Source organism: Lactuca saligna, chromosome 9 (genome assembly GCF_052625555.1).
Source record: "Lactuca saligna cultivar CGN05327 chromosome 9, ASM5262555v1, whole genome shotgun sequence".
Lineage (NCBI taxonomy): Eukaryota > Viridiplantae > Streptophyta > Magnoliopsida > Asterales > Asteraceae > Lactuca > Lactuca saligna.
The window spans coordinates 175,758,486-175,779,696 of record NC_136425.1 but is presented as its reverse complement, the minus strand read 5'-3'; the positions used below and the strand labels follow the sequence as shown (position 1 = coordinate 175,779,696).

Sequence of the window (21,211 nt, the reverse complement as noted above, 5' to 3'; positions counted from 1 at the left end):
GATTGGGTTGATCCATCAGATACTTCAGGCTCTTATGGTCTATGTATATGGTATACCGGACACCATAAAGATAATGGTGCCAAATCTTGAGGGCGAACACCACCGCCCCTAACTCCAAATCATAGGTGGGATACCTAGTCTCATGAGGCTTCGACTGCCTCGACGCATATGCTATCACATGACCCATCTGCATCAACATTGCACCCATCCCTGAAATACATGCATCACAATAGACTATGAAGTCCTCCACTCCCTTAGGAAGTGCTAATACTGGAGCTTCGCACAATCTCTGGCGAAGAGTCTCAAATGATGCCTACTGCTCAGACCCCCAAACAAAAGTAACGCTCTTCAGGGTCAATTTGGTAAGAGGAACCACAATCTAGGAAAAATCCCTAATAAATCTCTGATAGTAGTCGGCTAATCCCAAAAAACTCCAGATCTCGGATGGGGACCTCAGCACCTCTCATCACATAACCGCCTTAATGTTGGCCATATTGACCAATATCCCATTCTGATTAATGAGATGCCCCAGGAACTAGACCTCTCGTAACCAGAAAACACACTTGGAGAATTTGGTATACAACCTCTCCGACCTCAATACCCCAAGAAACTCTTGCAGATGCTCCTCATGTTGTTCTCTGGACCTTGAATACACCAAGTTGTCATCGATTACATGATCACCGACCGATCCAACATAGGCCTGAACACCTGGTTCATGAGATCCATGAACACCGTCGGTTCATTGTTCAGCCCAAAAGGCATCACCACAAACTCGTAATGCCCATAACGAGTTATAAAGGTCGTCTTCTGAATATCCTCCTCGTATACTCTCATCTGGTGATATCCACATCTCAAATCAATCTTGAAAAACCAAGATGCCCCCTGCAGCTGATCGAATAAATCAGCGATCCTTAGAAGTGGATAACGGTTCTTGACCGTTAGCTTTTTCAACTCCCGGTAATCAATGCACATCCAGTGTGAACCACCCTTTTTATTGACAAAAAAGATCGGCTCTCCCCATGGCGAGCTACTCAGTCTAATAAATCCCTTCCCCAGCAGCTCCTAAAGTTGTGAGGATAACTCCTGCCTCTCTGGTGGCGCAAGGAGATAAGGTGCCTTGGCGATAGGCACCGCTCCCGGAACCAAATCAATCCGAAACTCCAGTTGCCTCTCGGGAGGCACACCGAGCAACTCCTCAGGAAAAACATCAGGAAACTCGCACACTATCGAAACCTCGAAGATATAACTTGACCTCTCTAAAACAATCTGCGTATCCATCACGTACGCTAAGAAACCCATACAACCCTGCTGCAAAATCTGCCTAGCCCTGGCAGCAGAGTAGAAGGCTGACCTAGATCTGGTACCCTCTCCATACACTGTAAGCACTCCCCCACTAGGGTCTCAAATAGTCACCAACTGTCGCTTGCAGTCGATCACTGCTCCAAAATGACTCAATCAATCCATGCCCACAATGACACAGACATCACCCATCGTGATCGGTACCAGGTTAATCGGAAACTCGACACCAAAAATCTCCAGCACACATCCTCAGAATACATCAGTAGCAAAAACCGTATGCTCATCAGCCATAGAAACGCTCGAGGTCGACTCAACGCCTCACGTCATATACTAATGTGACGACTAAAAAGCTAAAGACATGAAGGATCGGCTCGCACCATAATCAAATAACACTATAGCATGTACAAAACTCACAAGAAATGTACCTAAATATAGCACATAATAAGCACAATAAATCTCAAAATAAACAATAAATAAATACGTACCAGCCATGATATCAGGTGTTGCATGGACCTCCTCTACTGTCAACTGAAAAGCTCTCCCATGAGCCCTCGGAACCTCGTCCATCACCGGCCGAACATCAGTGGTACGCAAAGCAGCAAGAGTGGAACCCTGGGCTGATCCCTGAACAAGCTGAGGACACTCGGCCATCTGATGGTCGGTCTAGTTGCAGTTGAAGTAGACTGCAAATCCCTTGGGGCAATCCTTTGCCATATGCCCCTCCTTGCCACACTTGTAACAAATCCCTACCCTACAAGACCCCTCATGACTCTTGTCGCACTTGCCACAAGCGAAGCCCTTCTGGCCTCCTGATCTCGAATCAGCAGGCTTAGCCCGCTTAGCTGTTAGTTGCAACTGCACCGACCATTGGTCTCACCCCTGAGACTTCGCATCCTCCCCGGCTTGAGTCTCCAACTCGATCTCCCTCCTCCTGGAATTTTCCTGAAGCTCAACAAATGTATGATAAGATGAGTTTGCGATGAACTCTTAAATATCCCTCCTCAGAATGATCAAATACCAGCTCATACGTGCCTACTCAGTCAACACACGCTCAACGCAGAACAACACCCTCTTGTGAAACATCCGTGTAATCTCAGTCACTAACTCTGTCTTCTATCTGAGAGACAGAAACTCTTGGGTTAAACGTTCCCTCTCCACTGAGGAACATACTCATCTCGGAACATCCCAATGAACCTCTCCCAAGTCACTGCAGTATGCTCTACAGGAGTATAATTGGATGTCTTGAACTTCCACCGGTCCTTCGCTCCCAAGCGAAGTTGGTTCATCGCGAACTGCACCCTCAAATGCTCTAGACACAAACAAGTATAGAAACACCCCTCGATGTCAAAGACCCATCTCATCGGAACAATCGGATCCTGAGTTCCATCAAACTCTAATGGCTTCGTGTTGCTGAACTCCTAATACAACAACGAGTCACCCCCTGTGGCCTGGCAACAGCGACAGCTGCGGTGGTTGTAGCAGAAGCTGCGTCAGAAACAACAGCATATCGCTCGTCAAGTATCTCGATCATAATGGTCTTAATAGACCCAAAAATCTCCGGAATAGCCTCCCGAATGGTTGTGGCCACCTCGTAATGATTCATCCTGGAAATATCATTATCGCTAAGTTCGCCGCTCTCTAGGGTGTGGTGTGTAGCTACCATTATGTCTCTGGAACGCAACACAAAATCATCAGAGACTCGCTCAAGTGCACTCACACTTGATCACTCACCCCTACTTTTTCCTTAGCATCCTAAGGATTCTTACATTAGACTACCTCCAGATTTGGTGCTTTCAGTAGTATGGGCCCAATACTACCTTCCACACCAAACCTATAGTCACCCAAAGTCCTCATCCCAGGATTCTAATTCACAAGTACTCTATATCTCACAAATGACAGACTACTCTCTCAGGAAACCCCTGTCAAGCTCATCTAGGTATCTCTCCCCTAGATCATCTACCGACTCAGAACTCGGCACATACTCAGAGCAAATAGCAGATAACACTGATCAAAAAGTGTCTCCTAGGGTAAGGCATCACAAATCAGGCAACTCTAGCCCTAGAATATGAAATACCTATCCTACTTTCTATCATGCAATTCTAACAAAATATTTCATAAATATCTCATAACACAAAAGTAAGATTATTTTGGGAAATCACCGTTCGGGCTCTGGCTGATTGTACACACCGCTCTAACTCGTTTTCTCTTAAAACTCTTTTCTTGTTTTAGAAAATCATTTATTTTGGAATTTTTTTTTCAAATCCTCATTTTAAGTCCAAACACACCCGAAGGTGCATCCAAATCCCTCAACCAAGGCTCTGATACCAACTTGTAACACCGAAAATTTTTAAAACAAATTTTGATTTTCAAACACAATATCAAAAGTTGTTTATCACAAAATCCAGGATCCTCCAAAAATATGTCTCCAATGCGAGTGTGTGTACAATCAAGTCAGGGCCTTCCCGCATTCATCGTAAGTACCTGAAACACATAACACTTAACAAGGTAAGCACGGAGCTTTGTGAATTCCCTAAAAGACCACACACAGCTCATTATACACTGTGACATCCCCAAAATCTCGGCCAGAAAAGACCGATTTTCATTTATGCTTTTAAAATAAATTCAGAGTAATCCTTTTGATTTGAAAGAGTTGCGGAATTTGTTCCCAAAAACAAAACATAATAAAACGAAGTTTACCAAAGCATTTCATAAAAGAAATGTACTTTTCATTATATAATCAAAACTCAGGGTGTCATGTTCCGATATAGACCAATAAGGATAAACGATAACATTACAAGTCATTCAACAAATATTTACATATACAGACTTGTAAACAAAACAACTTGATGGTTCATCCATCTTACGCCCTTGCGCCACTTCCTGTAATACAAATAAAACTGAGTGGTTCAGGCTTGGGAACCTGGTGAGCATATAGGGTTTTCAACCCACAATAAATAATTAAATTAATTATTCTCAACCAACAATAACCCAGTTACCCATTCCCGTTATTCTCACTTTACGTCCCTAAAATAACTAACACAAGGGACCTAATCTAAGAATATTTTCATCGGGGTGACAACACATGCTGCGGGGGTTCCTCAGCAATATAAGTCAAATAAGGCAACCATGAGGGGGATGGAATACATCGAATGAACACCCAAGTTCATTAACACCTACAGGTTATGAGCCTGATAGCGTTCCACAGGACTGTCTAGAAAAGTCCGTGGTCGTCATCTAAATTCCGCTAGATGACTGGATCAAAACAACACCGAGGCCTCTCATCTGTTTATTACACACCAACTATCTACCCATGTTCTACCCAACACATTAGTAGATAACAACATACATTTTTATACATATTTTCAAAACTTGTATAGCATGCTTGATCAATACATTTTCCATATAACAGATGAGGCACATACACATAACACGTATTTCATATAGAAATAATCATATCTGTAAGATAGAAGAAAGTGAATATACATTCACACACATAACAACAAAATATACACATAACACGTATCTCGTATAAAATACTTCATAGTTATACGTTAGGAGAAAGTAACAACGCATTCACACGTATAAACGACAATAAACTTAATACACTCAAACCATACTTGTATTATTATTGTGTTTATGAAAGGTAGTATACACTCACTTGATCAGAAGATGATCGGACAGCACTACGACTTGCAAAAGTAGTAATCCTCAGCAGATCTGGAAGATCTCTACAAAAATCGAACTTCTCGCGGGCAGAGCTTCGGCTCGGAAACCGCACTTCTCGGGATCTTCGGGATCTTGGGACTTGCTTCGGGACTCGGTACTTGCTTCGGGACTCAGGAATATTACCGAGGCTTCGGGATGGCTTCGGGGGTTTGCGCGCAGAGCTTCGGCACAAAAAACGAGAGGAAATTAGCAATTAAACCCGGACCCCTCGCATCCTATTTATAGGAGGCTGGAACCTCCTCGTACGCGGGGCGTACGCCTATACGCGGGGGGTACAGGGCTCCGAAATCGTCACTGCATGCGTCATCCGAAGTGTCGACACTTCTTGCCATACGCGGGGCGTACTCCGGATGAGTCCGGTGACTCGTCTTCGGATAAGGCCGATATTTAATAATTAAATTTAATTATTAATTATTTAATAAACTTCGAAAATTCATATCTCCTTCATACGAACTCCTCCTTCATACGAACTCCATTTTCGACGGTATTTATATCCACGCGAAGGTGAGACTACGCTCTACAACTTTCGTTTAGACTCCGTCGGCTAACTTTGACTTTATTTTTATTATTTATTTTTAATAGGCCGGGACAAAAAATTTCGTTATAAATTCATAACTTCTTCGTTTGACGTCCGTTCTCGCCTAACTTTTTATCGCTTTGATACTAACAAAGAGGTCTTCGATTCTCGTTTAGATCACTAAGGCTAAATATCGCTCTAACGTAAATTTCACTTTTTACGTTATTCACCGGTGCCGGTTCTGTCGCGAAACTTCGACAGGTCATAACTTCCTCGTTATAACTCGGATTTTGGCATTCTTTATATCTTCGGAAACCTTGTTTCAACTACTACAACATTATCTAAAGATATCAAGTTTATTTTACACTTAAATTTTGACGCTTATTTTTATTCTTAATTAATCAAACCACATAATTAAGCAATTAAGCACAAAACACATAATACTCAAATAATACAATCTTATTATTTCAAAACGGGTTACAAAGGTTAACCTAGACCATTAGATTGCTAAAAATGGCAAGCATGGAAACACAAGCGTTACAATTCTCTCCACCTTAGAATGATTCCGTCCCCGGAATCACACATCAACAAACATATGCGGATAGCGACTCAACATGTCACTCTCCGTCTCCCAGGTGAGATTCGACCCATTCGTGTGTTTCCATCGGACAAGCACTAACTCGACCATCTTGCGTCGCAACTTCTTAGTCTTTCGGTCAACAATTGTCTCTGGTTCTTCAATCAACCTTTTGTTCTCATCGATTCTCAATTCAGAAATTGGAATTATATCGGGAACTTCTCCCGTGAACTTTCTCAAATAACACACATGAAAAGTGTTGTGAATTCTATTCAGTTCTTCGGGTAATTCGAGCTTGTAAGCTTGGTTCCCAATCCTCTGAAGAACTTTAAACGGTCCAATAAACATTGGACTCAACTTTCCCCTTTTACCAAATCTTATAAGTCCCTTCCACGATGAGACTTTAAGCAAAACCGAATCTCCAACCTCTAAAGTCATCGGTCTTCGCTTTTTGTTAGCATAGCTCTTTTGACGATCCTGAGCCGCTAACATTCTTTCCCTAATTATTTTCAACTTTTCAGCAGTTTGATGAACCATCTCCGGTCCCATAAACTGCTTTTCCCCAGCCTCAAGCCAACAAGATGGCGTACGGCACTTTTGTCCATACAAAGCTTGGTAAGGTGCCATCTTAATACTCGAGTGAAAACTACTGTTATAGGAAAATTCTACCAATGGTAATTGTTCATCCCAATTACCTAGGAATTCCAAGGTACATGCTCTCAGCATATCTTCAAGTGTTTGTATCATTCTTTCACTCTGACCATCAGTCTGCGGATGGTAAGCTGTACTTAAACATAACTTGGTACCCATTTCCTCTTGTAGACATTTCCAAAACCTTGAGGTGAAACGACTATCACGATCTGACACAATTGCTAGCGGAACACCGTGAAGTCTCACAATTTCCTTCCCATAAGAATTCGCAAGCTTTTCCATAGACCATTTTTCCCTGGCCGCTATGAAATGCGCACTCTTAGTGAATCGATCAACGACCACCCAAATCATGTCGTGACCATTCTTTGTTCTGGGTAGTTTAGTGACAAAATCCATAGCAATGTCTTCCTACTTACCCATAGGCACATGTAAAGGCTCTAAACTCCCATACGGTTTCTGATGTTGTGTCTTGACTCTCGCACAAGTCACACACTCGGCCACATACCTTGCAACATCAAGCTTCATCGTCGGCCACCAGTAGTAGGGTTTCAGGTCCCTATACATTTTACTGCTACCAGGATGAATCGAGTACATGGTCTTGTCAGCTTCTTCCATCAGAAGATCTCTAATTCCTCCTGACTTAGGTATCCAAATCCGATCTTGGAACACCTTCAGTCCATGACTGTTTACACCGAACACCAACGTTTTGACCAAACGTTCCTCCTTTCGGTCATTCTTTTCAGAAGCTTCGCTTTGAGCTTTCTTTATACTTTCCAAAATAGTCGAGACAACTTCAATTCTCAACGCTCTTGGCCTTTTTCTTTCAAGATTGACTTTCCGACTGAGAGCATCAGCAACAACATTAGCTTTACCGGGATGGTAAAGTATCTCACAGTCGTAGTCCTTTACTAACTCTAGCCAGAGTCGTTGCCTCATATTCAATTCCTTCTGATTGAAGATATATTGGAGACTCTTATGATCAGTGAAAAGTTTTCACTTCGTGCCATAGAGATAATGCCTCCATATTTTCAGAGCGAAAACTACCGCTGCCAACTCCAAATCATGAGTCGGGTAATTCTTTTCATGCTCCTTCAGCTGTCGAGACGCATATGTTATCACCTTTTCTCTTTGGGTTAAAACACAACCCAATCCAACCCCAAACGCATCGCTATAAACAGCGAAGTCTTCAACTCCATCGGGTAGAGAAACTATCGGTGCCTCGCATAGCTTCTTCTTTAGCTTCTCGAATGCTTCTTTATGCTTCTCACTCCAAGCATAAGCAACTCCTTTGTGGGTCAAAGCGGTCAATGGAGTAGCAATCGAAGAAAAGCCTTGGATAAACCTTCGGTAATATCCGGTTAATCCTAAAAAGCTTCGAATCTCCGTGGGACTTCTCGGTTGTTCCCACTTCATTACAGCTTCAATCTTTGCTGGATCAACCATTATCCCTTCTTGGTTGACCACGTGACCCAAGAATTGGACTTAACGAATCCAAAAATCACATTTGGAGAACTTAGCATACAACTTCTCCTTCTTTAAGACTTCTAACACTTCTCGCAAGTGCCTGCCATGCTCCTCCTGGCCTTTCGAGTAAATCAGAATGTCATCTATGAACACTATCACAGATTTATCAAGGAACAGATTGCAAACCCTATTCATGAAATCCATGAATGCTGCCGGAGCATTGGTTAGTCCAAACGACATAACCAAGAACTCGTAGTGTCCATATCTAGTTTTGAATGCAGTCTTCTCTATATCCTGCTCTCTTACATTCAGCTAATGATATCCTGACCTAAGATCGATCTTCGAGAAATAGCTCGAACCTTGCAATTGATCAAATAGGTCATCAATCCTCGGCAACAGATATCTATTCTTTATTGTTGCATTGTTCAGCTCTCTGTAATCAATGCACATTCTCATACTTCCATCTTTCTTCTTCACGAATAACACAGGAGCTCCCTAGGGTGATGAACTAGGTCTAATGAAACCTTTGTCCAACAACTCCTGAAGTTGCATCATCAGCTCCTTCATCTCCTTCGGTGATAATCGATAAGGTGTTTTTGCAATTGGCGTTGTTCCTGGTAACAAGTCTATTATGAACTGTACTTGTCTATCAGGTGGTAATCCAGGAAGATCTTCGGGAAATACTTCTGGATAATTACACACCACAGGAATACTCTGCATCACCTTCTTCTCCTTCTTAGCATCAATCACGAATGCTAAATATGATGTACATCCCTTGGTCAAACACTTTCTGGCTTTCATTAGGGAAATGATTCCAGAATTCACTCGGCGTTTGTCCCTATACACCATAAACGAATCTTTTCCAGGCGGGTTTACCTTCACTATCTTCTTCTTGCATAAAATTTCGGCATCATTGGCACTAAGCCAATCCATTCCCAACACGATGTCAAAACCATTAAGTTCGATAAGCAATAATTCCTCGCGGAACTTATTCCCATTCAAGTCGATTAAGATGTTTTTCATACGATGGCTAACAGGTACAAACTTGCCACTAGCAACTTCGACTAATAAAGCATTATCTAGTCTATCAACAGGCAAAGCTAGTTTTCTACCAAATTCATGCGATATAAAGGAGTAGTTAGCTCCAGAATCAAATAAAATTTGGGCAGGCAATGTGTTTACGAGAAAGGTACCTGAAGCGACATCAGCTTCATCTTTAGCAGCTTCCAGTGTCATCTGGAATGCTCTCGCCTTTGGCTTTGGTGGAATGTGGGGCTTAGCTGCCTCCTTCTTCTTTGGACAGTCTTTCAAAATATGCCCCTCTTCATTACAACCAAAACACATCCTTTTGTTGTTCGGACATTCATTGGAAAAATGTCCAACCTTTCCACACTTGTAGCAAGTTACATCCTCGCTACATTTCCCAAAGTGCTTTTTCTTACACTTTTCACACCACTTCGCTTCTCCTCCTTTTCCCCCACCAAACCTTTTCGAATCGGATTTCAAAAAATTTCTTTTCTTACCGGAACCAGATGTTCCCTCAAACTTCCTCTTCTCACCAACCTCAACCTTGTTGGTGTTTCTCCCTTTTATCATGTTCTCAACAGACTTGGCAGCCCAGATAGCTGCCTCTAAAGTATGTGTCTGACGTACTGGCACCTCGTACTCCCATGGGAGTCCCTTCGCATACCGGTCCACCTTCGTCATCTCGTCTGGAACGATACACAAGGCAAACTCCATCTTATCAGTGAAGTTATTGGTGTATTCATCAACTGACATACTGCCTTTCGTTAGTGTCAGAAACTTGTTCTCCAATTCCAACAGATTTTGAGCCGAGCAGAACTTGCGCTTGAACTGCACCATGAACTCTGTCCATGACAATTGTAGTGGCTCATTTGGGATCAAAGTCTTCCCTAGAGTGTTCCACCAACGAAAGGCTCCATCTCGGAATTGACGCACTGCATAGATAGTCTGCAACTTGCCTCTGCAGCCACAAGTCATGAAGGCCAATTCCATTTCTGAGATCCAATCCATAACTCCAATCGGATCCTCCTTTCCATTGAAGGTCGATGGTTTGCAAGTTAGAAAGTCCTTGTACTTGCATCCCATTCCATCATTCCTTCCATCATGGTTGTCTCGTCTAACTATCGGTGGGATGGCTTGACCAACAGACCCACTGAAGTTTCCACCTTCCGAGTGCCCTTCATTTAATTCAGGCTCTTCCACACGAATTGACAGTTCTTCACGATTCTGTTGAAGCAACCATCTAGTTTCATCCATCTGACGATCCAACATTGTTTGAATCATCATTTGCACACCAGCCATTGTAATTGGCTCAGGTGCTGCTGCTACGACAGGTCTTTGCTCAATCACTTGTGGTTGATTCCTGTTTTCATCAGCATTTCCAACTCCACTTCTTGTTCTCACCATTTTTGATCTACACACCGAATAAGGTGAAATTAGATCCTCATTCATGATAGATATTCAAATCATCCTTATCACTCCGAAACGTTTACATGCTAGTTCTAATACCGTAGACGTACGCTTAGAATCCTACACATATAAAGTTTCTAGATCCGGTCGGCAACAGACCATAGATCCAAACAAATAATATCATATATGGCAACATATAACATTTAGCACTTAAAGCATTTTAGGCAACTTTCCTAAAATAAACTAGTGCTTGTGTCTAAAATACAACAGACACACATCTCAAAATTTCACTTAGCATTCTAAGTTTAAGTCTAGAAATCCTAAAAAAATTCCTAGTTCGCTTAAACTAATGCTTTGATACCAACTGTGACATCCCCAAAATCTCGGCCAGAAAAAACCGATTTTCATTTATGCTTTTAAAATAAATTCAGAGTAATCCTTTTGATTTGAAAGAGTTGCGGAATTTGTTCCCAAAAAAAAAACATAATAAAACGAAGTTTACCAAAGCATTTCATAAAAGAAATGTATTTTTCATTATATAATCAAAACTCGGGGTGTCATGTTCCGATATAGACCAATAAGCATAAACGATAACATTACAAGTCATTCAACAAATATTTACATATACAAACTTGTAAACAAAACAACTTGATGGTTCATCCATCTTACGCCCTTGCGCCACTTCCTGTAATACAAATAAAACTGAGAGGGTCAGGCTTGGGAGCCTGGTGAGCATATAGGGTTTTCAACCCACAATAAATAATTAAATTAATTATTCACAACCAACAATAACCCAGTTACCCATTCCCGTTATTCTCACTTTACGTCCCTAAAATAACTAACACAAGGGGCCTAATCTAACAATATTTTCATCGGGGTGACAACACATGCTGCGGGGGTTCCTCAGCAATATAAGTCAAATAAGGCAACCATGAGGGGGATGGAATACACCGAATGAACACCCAAGTTCATTAACACCTACAGGTTATGAGCCTGATAGTGTTCCACATATACGAAAATAATATGCAAAAATGAAAATACACATCAACTACTGAAAGTTCAAATCAACACTCATATATACATGCACATATACGAAAATAACAAATCACCAGTCATCACTAATCTATACTATGGAAATAATATTGATCACTACTTATTGATCAAGGTCAATCATTAATTATCAACATTAATACACATCATTATTATTTTTTTATACATAGATTGTATAATTATTTAATTTTTTCAACACAAGACCTTACATCCACAATTAGTTTACAATTCTAAAATTATCAACCATTCTAAAAATATTTACAATGAAAAACTATTGATTATCATTTAATTATAAAAAATAGTCTATACTGTACAAACTTGTATTATTCATAGTTTGTTGATTAAGGTCAATCAACAATTATCAATCTTAATAAATATCATAATTTATTTCTATCAACATTTTATATAATTATTTAATCTTTTCAAGTCTAAAACATTTTAATTTAGAAAATTGTTGATTATCATTGAAAGGAATATCATCTATAAGCAATTTTTGTAACAAACACAAAGTATATAAAACAAACAATTATATATAGAAAAAATTTATAGATGCAATAATACCTTCATTAATAGGGTTCCAGAAACAAAAATGCTTGATTCCATTGATGAGCTATAGAAAAATTCAAAAACACTAAAAATTGAATCAAATCAATGAAAAATTCTAAAATAAACACTAAAAAAGAAAACAAAAAACAATAAAGTAATGAAAAAACAATACAATAATGAATAAATGTTTTAAACAAAAATACAAATGATTATAAAAGAATAACAATAAATACGATTGTTGGAACCCTAAACCATAAACCCTAAAAAAAACCCCAACCTAGAACATGATCGAAGTAATGGATCGCAAAATCAGTAAAGTCATGTATAATAATAAATCAAAAGATAGCAATTAATGATCAATGTAGATAATTAGAAAATCAAAAGAACAACATTCAAAGAAGAAATCAAATGGATCGATGAATAACAAAAACTAACCTAGAAAGCGATCACGGTATTGAATCACAAAATCAATAACGAAAATCTTCAATAAGAAATAGAAGGATAACGATTCAAGATCAATGAATGTAATTCGAAAAAGAAAATAAAAAGATTCTAAAAAGAAAATTGATAAATCGAATAAATCGATGAATTGCTGAATGAATTTCGAAAAATACGATGAATATAGAAAAAAAAAAAAAAGAATAATATAACCTAAATCTTTCCAAATTGATAAATGAATTAAAGATAAACAAAATGTTGTTTTAATTAACAACGATAAAAAAAAAACAATCTAACATTGATTAAAAAAAAGTAAAGATATATATATATATATATATATATATATATATATATATATATATATATATATATATATATATATATATATATATATATATATATATATATATATATATATATATATATATATTGTTGTCCACTCCATTTGTACACCATCAAGATTTCTCCATTGAAGATGGGGTTGTTGTTTACAGGGTTAACTCGTTTACTTCATGGACTCATGCAGCTTGCAGGACTAACACCAAAAATCCTAGAAATAGAGCCTGGTACGATCATGAACATCTGGATTCCACAAGAAACTATCGTCGAAGTTGATGATATACCCCAATACATACCACCCAAGAAACCTGCTGTACTCCTTGTGCATTGTTTCGCGATGGATGGTATCTTCCTGTGGTTTCCACAAGTTTTAGCCCTAACGAGAACGTACTCCGTCTACGTCCCCGACCTCCTGTTCTTCGGTGGCTCAACCACCAACAGAAATGAGCGGTCTGCTAGCTTTCAGGCCGAGTTTTTGGCCAAAGGGATGAAGATCCTTAGCGTGGAGAAAGTGGCATTAGTGGGGTTAAGCTATGGAGGTTTTGTTGGTTTTGAAATGGCTAAGTTGTACCCAAATCTGGTGCATTCTATGGTGGTGTCTTCTACCGTTATAAAGTTAACGGAGTCACTTAGCCATGAGTCATGCAAGCGATTTGGTGTATCCTCTTGGGCAGACCTTCTGTTGCCGGAAACAATGGAGGGTTTGATAAGGATGCTTACTGCTGGTGCTCATAAAATGCCATGGCTTCCAGATTTCATTTATCGTGGCATTTTTGAGGTAATTTTAATTTTTCTCTTTCTTTTTTTATATGGGCATGCACACCAACTTCAACGCCGAAACTGGGTTTACATTCCGAGTTCCTATCGTTCTGGATCTTACTTCAATTGCTTACACTCGCATGCAGACAATGTTCAACAACAGAAAAGAGAGAAGCGAACTCCTGGCAGCATTGGTCGTCCCCGACAATGATGCGAGCACGGTTGCTAAATACTCTCAGGTTGTTAATTAATTAATTAGATTGGTTATATTTGATTTAACGTCCTTGTTCTTATGTTTATGTTTGAGAATAACAATGGAGTCGATTACATTGTCTTAATTGCAGAGGATACATATGTTGTGGGGTGAGGAGGACAAGATCTTCAGTTATGAGCTTGCGAAAGCCATGAAAGCGTAAGATACCTAATTTCATATGTTGGCGTTTTTTCTTATTTATAATTTAATATGATAAGTATGTGTTCATATGTGTAGGCGATTGGGCGCTAAAACGACAATAGAGTACATAAAGTCTGCTGGTCATCTTCTACCGTTAGAGCAACCGCTCGCATACAATCGACATCTCAAACGTTTTCTTGCAAGTTGTGTTTAAATTTTATTGGCAATGTTTGAAATAATTTTTAAATTTGAAGTCACATAATGGTCATATGGTATTAAGTTTTATTTTTAAGCTATAATATGTAATTTCAAATGTCAATAGAAAATCATTACCTATATTCAAGACAACATATGGCAAAATAGTTACATGGAATTATATAAATTAAGAGTTACATGACAAATAAAAAAAGACTAAAATATACAAATCGATACATCAAATTAAATTAATAAAATGAATGTATTCACCCAATTGATAAAATCATGTTAAGATTATCTCTGGTTTTGTTCCATAAAAAAAAGATTATTTCCGATTTGATTCCAAGCAACGGCGAATTTAGGTGTTTCCTGGGGTCGCGACCACCACCTGGCCGGGATGGACACATAATTTTATAATAAAGATTTCATGAAATATTTTAGTAGTATCATGATTGTAGAAAAAAAAATTCAAAATTTTCAAAATTTTTCCAAAATGCTAGGTGCTATCGGTGTCACTATGAGCATCATAGTAAAACCATCAATGGCCACCACTGAATTTTTCGTTGTAGTGTAATTTTTTTCTTATTAAGATACACCCACTAAAAAAATATGTAGTGTAAGGTGTAACTACAGCAAGAATTCGTGCCACTGATTCCAAGAATAAACTTTGCCGAAAAACTTAGTACGTTAAGCATGGAGTTATCATGAGAATAAAAGAAAAACCATAGAAACGGCAACTATTAAGAAGCAAACTTTGATGTTCTATCAAGGTTATTCTCTAGGATTTATGTAGAAGCATTTGAAAACATACCAAATGAATTCTAAGGTCTTTCGGTATACCTTTTAGGAATGGGTTGTGTGGCCACCTAGCTGGTCATCATGGTTGTGCCGTGGTGCCATGCGCAACACAACCAATGAGAAATGGGGATGGAATTTGACATTTGACAGGACCTTTGACGACTAACTGTATATAAAGGTTAAAAATGTAAAAGAAAATAATAACTAATTAATTTTTTTTACAGATTTTACCTATAAATTTAAAACTTCATTACTTTATTGTACATACCGTTCTTTTCTTCCTCTATTACATACACAAACGTATCGTAAATATAGAGTGATGTCGTGACCAGATGAAATAGAAAGAACGTTTCACCATATTGGTTTGATGGGTACACCACATGATCAAAGATCAACAATTTTGTGGTCCACTAGCTTTTCTAATTGTGATGTGGCCAACGCTGTCTGGCGGCAATGCTTTCATTTATTGTTTAACTTCTTAAATTTTTGTCAAAGGGAGGCTTACAACTAAAAAATGTTTACTGTGTGTGATTTTTCTTTTTTTATCCTTGGAAGGAATATCAATATTTCAATATCTTTTTATATTTACTCTATCGAATGTAATCCAAATTTTATAAGACATTCTAGCTATTACAATACAAATAATAAACTTTTTTGTGAGAAAAGTACATTTTATTTACTTTAGACAATAATTTTCTTTTAACAACAAACCTTTATTAAAAGACTAGCAATTAGCTGACAAGAAAACAATTACACATGGCCAAAGCAGGGTATAAATCCAATCACATTGGCAAAGCAGGGTATAAAAACAATCAAACATCAACAAGAGTTCAACAATACAATTAGTGCCGTCCATCTAATTACTTACATTAAAGCCACATCAACCATCAACCATATAACATGACTTCAATATGAAGGCAGTCCAAATAATTAATTAAGGTCCACAGTATCATCGAAATTCATTTTTTTTATAAGGATTGTTTATAGTTCTTTTAATTAACGTTAAGACGTGATTTAAATTTTTTTTGGAAAATTTAAAATGTGGCACCTTAACATTATCTCAAATAAAAGTAGACCCCTTAACATCAATTGGGTAAATGCACAACTCAACCACCTAACACCCCCCCCCCCCCCCCCCCCCCCTTCTTAAATATGACACGAGATGACAAAGACTTTGGCAAAAAGCAATCACATGGTAAAGACTAGCTTTGGCAAAATTAAAGCCAACACATATCTTACCAAATTCTTTGGGAAACATATGTATCTTACCAGGGGTTAGCAAAACCGAACCAGAAAATTGAGAAACCGAAAAAACCAATGAAACCGAAATCGAAAAACTAAAACCAGACATAAATCGTCGGTTTCGGATTCCGAAATCGAAAAACTAAGACCGACACTCTCAAACCCTGAATCTCTATTTGTTATTTTGTTAGATATGACATGTTTTTCTCTGTTTCTCAACGACAAACACCACAGCGAACGTCTCGATCTCGATAAAGCACATTGATAAACTATTGAAGTGAGTTGGTCTGCAAGATTACAACATCTCAATCTCGTAAAGGTTTTGCCGTTTATCTCGACATACTCCAGCCTCCAACTCTATCCATTTTCGTATATGTTAGATGTGATTTTATGCATCTTTTAGGGTAGTTTTCATTATCGTTTAACATCATATTTTGTACATTTGCATGTCATTTGTTTAAATAATGTTCGAGTCATGTATTCTATTAGAATTCTTATACTACTCATGTTTTTATGTCAATTGCAGATAGTTCGAGTGTAGCAATGCTTTGGGAGCAGTTGGATGCATGTTTGGAGCTTAAAATGGAGCTTGGAACTTATGAAGGATTACGATGAATGCTTGGAAGATGATTTAATCAAGAAAAATTCGATCAATTTGATGACACGAAGATAGATTCTACAATTTGAAGCTAAAGGATGTTGTTGGCAACTTTGAGCCCCTATCAGTATTTTGACCATATCTATCAACCGAAACTCCGATTGATGAGATTCAAAATGTTTTGAAAATTAGAAGAAAACATGCGATCACATGCTCGCCATGTTTTTTTGTTGGACGTATAAATAAACCAACATAACATTCCAGTAAAGGGGATTTGGTACCCTAGTCGACTTCTGAAACTCCAGACTACGAAAAAGACGATTTTGGAGGTGTTTCTTCTCCAATTTCAACGATTTATGAAGATCGGAAGACTTTTTGATCGTCTCCTTTAATTAGATTAGTAAGATTAGATGTTTAATGTTTAATTCTAGTAGTTTGATTTTGTTTTTAGTCATGTCTGGCTAAACCCTAGTTTTCAGTTCTGCATTAGACTAGTATTTTTCATGTGATTAGTTTTTAGATCTGATTTTCGTTTTGTGTTTCTATCTAGATTTTTCAGTTTTGAGCTTAATGAATGTTTGATTTTTAAATTCTATTTAGTCTGATCACCTACTTAGGGTTTAACCATTCTTGTTAATTGGTCAATAGAATATGTAATTGTTCTTGTCAATTGGTAATAAGTAACAATTAATAAATCAGTTCCGTGTTTCGAATTTGACTTTATGATAAACTAAAAAATCATACCTTTACGCTTTTCAAGCTTCTGAGAAGTATTGAGTATTGCTGTGAAATTTACACATAACTTAATGTAATTTTCTGATTTAATTAAGAGCTCGTTTAATTGAATAGTAAAAAGTTATGGTTTATTGAAGAGCGTGATTTGATTAATTAGTTTAGGTAAAAAAGATTATACTATAGCTTGTTAGTTTTTCTCAGTACTAACTTAGATAGAACGCATCACAAATAATCAGATTTGGGCCAGTTGCATGGTTACGAAAGTCGCAGCAGAACTGAAATCGTTTTTATTATTGATTTTCGTTTAGTTTAATATCACTGCATTTTTAGTTTTTAGTTAAATTTAAAATCCCCATTTCTATATTTCTATTTCTTGACTAGATTGTGCCTGATGAAAAAAAGCATTGATCATTAGGTTGTGTCCCTAAGGATTCAACCATGCTTCCCTGTGGTATATTTTTAGTGCAAGCAACAGTGATAATTTATTTCTTTTATACATACATGATAGCGTGTTAACAAATTGGCGTCGTTGTTGGGGACATAGTGATTTCTAATAACTTTATGCCAATAAATTTTCGTTCAGGTACGACTTCAGTTTCTAATCCAGAAATCGTGCAAACTGCAAGGAAACTAAAGAAAGAATCTGCAAGAAAGAAACGATCAGCGGGTCTTTTTTGTTCCTTATCTTCCGTGCCTCCAGAAACCATCACCCTACAAGGCACTCCCTTGTGGAACGAACCAAATCCATTTTTACCGAAAGTACCCCCATCTTCTCCTCAAAACAACCCTTATAAAGCATATTCCTCACCCTCTTTCGTTAAATCTGAATCTAAAGACTCTTTTGAAACCCAATAAGAACCTGAAACAGAAATCATTATGAGTGAAGATGGAGACAATGCTGAAAAGACTCTTCTCGAGTGGGAAACACAAGAGGTTACCCAGAAACCTCTATGTATCACTTTTCTATAAGCTTAAAACTTTGAGCTTAAATCTGGTTTAATCCATCTTTTGCCCCTTTCCGAGCCCTTGAGAATGAACATCATCACAAATTTCTCAAGAAAATCCATGTCGTCTGTTCTTTAATGAAGCCTCATGCATTTAATGAAGACCATATAAAACTAAGGGTATTCCCCTTTTAGGTTCAAGATGCAGCAAATGAGTGGTTATATGACCTCCAATCTGATTCGATAACAAGTTGGAACAAGCTCGCCAAAATTTTTCTGGAGAAATATTTTCCCGAGGCGAAAATTTCAAATTTGCGCAGAGAAATTCTAGGTATAAACCAAGGGAAAAGAGAAGCTCTCCACACTTATTGGGAGCGGTTGAAGAAGTTGTTGGTCTGATGCCCACGACATGGCATTAGCGATTACTAGCTATACCAATGTTTCTGCAAAGGCTTAGTGCCCATGGAAATGAGACTTATAAATGCATCAAGCAGAGGGTCACTTTCAGATATGAGACCAATAGAGATCCGGACATTAATCGAGAAGATGGCCAATGAATCAAAACACTCGACATCTGAAGAAGAGTGGTACCTGCACCAGCCAAGAGGGGTCAAAGAAATAAGTAATGCCTACGTGGAATCTCAAATTTCAGAATTGACTAAGGTTGTCCTCCTGCTAAAAAAAGAAAAAGGTATCGAGTCAAAAGTCAAATCTTGGGGGATCTGTTGCAAAACTGGGCACCCAACTGATATGTGCCCAATATTGAAAAAGGATACAGTTGCAGTCAAAGTTGTTGGGGGATACCAACAGAATTTTCTGAATAATATAACAACCCCATTTTTCAAAAGAAAATTTTCATTTTTAATAAATCAAATATTTTCCACAAACCATGAAAGCCCCAAATACAATTGTTTTCAATTTAGTAAGAATAACAATTTTATTCCAAAACATTATAGTGTCCCATAAACGCCTGAGAGATAGTGCACGCCACGCCATCAAACCTTGCTATTGCCCTTGGGCTCAGATGTACCTGAAAAAAAATCCACAAACTGTAACCTAATGCTTAGTGAGTCCCCCAAAGCATACCCCACACAAAATCCATATATCACGTATCATATTAGCTATATAAGCTACATATATCAGATAAGTCGTGCATACAACATATAAGGAAGCCATGGAAACCCTCCATGGTCTTACACCTAGTGCTACTGGAACCCCCACGTGGTCTTAACTACCTATCATGGGAACCCCCACATGGTCTTCTTGCCATGGGAACCCCCACATGGTCTTCACTACCAAGCAAAACATCATACAAACTAAACATACATATATACTAGGATGCCATGGAAACCCTCCAAGGTCATATACCAAATGCCATGGGAACCCCCACGTGGCCTCAAACTACTGTCACGAGAACGCCCCAGGGTCTTCCATGCAAATGCCATGCTAACATAACACATAATCAATCAACAATCCACATATCATAAAATGGGTCGGCCTTGGTGCCTTAGACCCATTGGTATGGTGAGAAGACTCACCTCTCGAATGCTGAACTGACAAGCCTAAATAAGATATATCCCACGCAATGCTCCTCCTCAACTGCCTATAATCAACATGTGATTGACTTGTCATAATCCCATAAATACCCACAAAGTCAATCATGGTTAACCCTAGTCGAAGTCAAGGTCAACAATCCATGTTGACCTCAACTCGTCGAGTTAGCTGCATAACTCGCCAACTCGCTGAATTACCTTGTAACTTGTCGAGTTCCTCCTGAGTCCATTCCACTGAATCCCGAGTCAACTCGCCGAGTTACCTTAGTGACTTGTCGAGTTCATCAAATGCCCAAAAAACCTAAAGCCCATTCAGACCAAAACCCTAATCCTTCACTGCACTCATTCACAAACTCAAAATCGGGCAAACCCTACCCGACTCGTCGAGTCAACTATGGGACTCGATGAGTTCCGTCAGTACCTTTTATGTTCAGCCCTTTTCAGTTAGATCTAAGGTCCTAAACTTTAGATCCAACCTCCCTTAGTGTAGATACCATGTAAAGTTGCAAACTTTACGTGCATGCAAGGTCCTCCAAGGCTCTAACATCAGAACTAAGCTTCCTATAATGTTTTAGTGCATGGAAAAGGCCTAAGCTAGATAATGTTAGCAACTTTATGTCATTGGGGACCTAGAGAGGTCCAGATCTGGAACCATATCCTTGTGATAAGTCTAGATTTGAGTATGACCCTATTTTGCTCCCAAAAGTAACCATTTCCTTGCATGAATGAGATCTAAGCAAATAGATATCAAGGTGGTAGCTTTTTACCTCTAAATGGATGCTCACAACCAGTAGATGTTAGATCCCAAGCCTTATCCTCTCTTCAAGCTCATCAACCTTCAAGTTTCCTTCATAAAAGCACAAGTTTTACTCTCTAAGACTCACACACACTCAAGGAAGTTTAAATATGTGGCTAGGGTTTCTTTCTGGGTTGTAAGGATGATGAAGGAGGCT

The 21,211-nt window shown here is 38.5% G+C and overlaps 1 protein-coding gene across 1 annotated transcript; it reads left to right on the top strand.

The window, feature by feature from the left end:
• The first annotated feature begins 13,146 nt into the window (after positions 1 to 13,146).
• LOC145016829 (uncharacterized) lies at positions 13,147 to 14,541 on the top strand. Its single transcript, XM_078975021.1, has 4 exons — positions 13,147 to 13,818; positions 13,946 to 14,038; positions 14,144 to 14,211; positions 14,290 to 14,541. The coding sequence occupies exons 1-4, from the start codon at positions 13,177 to 13,179 to the stop codon at positions 14,405 to 14,407; spliced, it is 921 nt and encodes a 306-aa protein (XP_078831147.1). The 5' UTR covers positions 13,147 to 13,176; the 3' UTR covers positions 14,408 to 14,541.
• Positions 14,542 to 21,211: the final 6,670 nt, after the last annotated feature.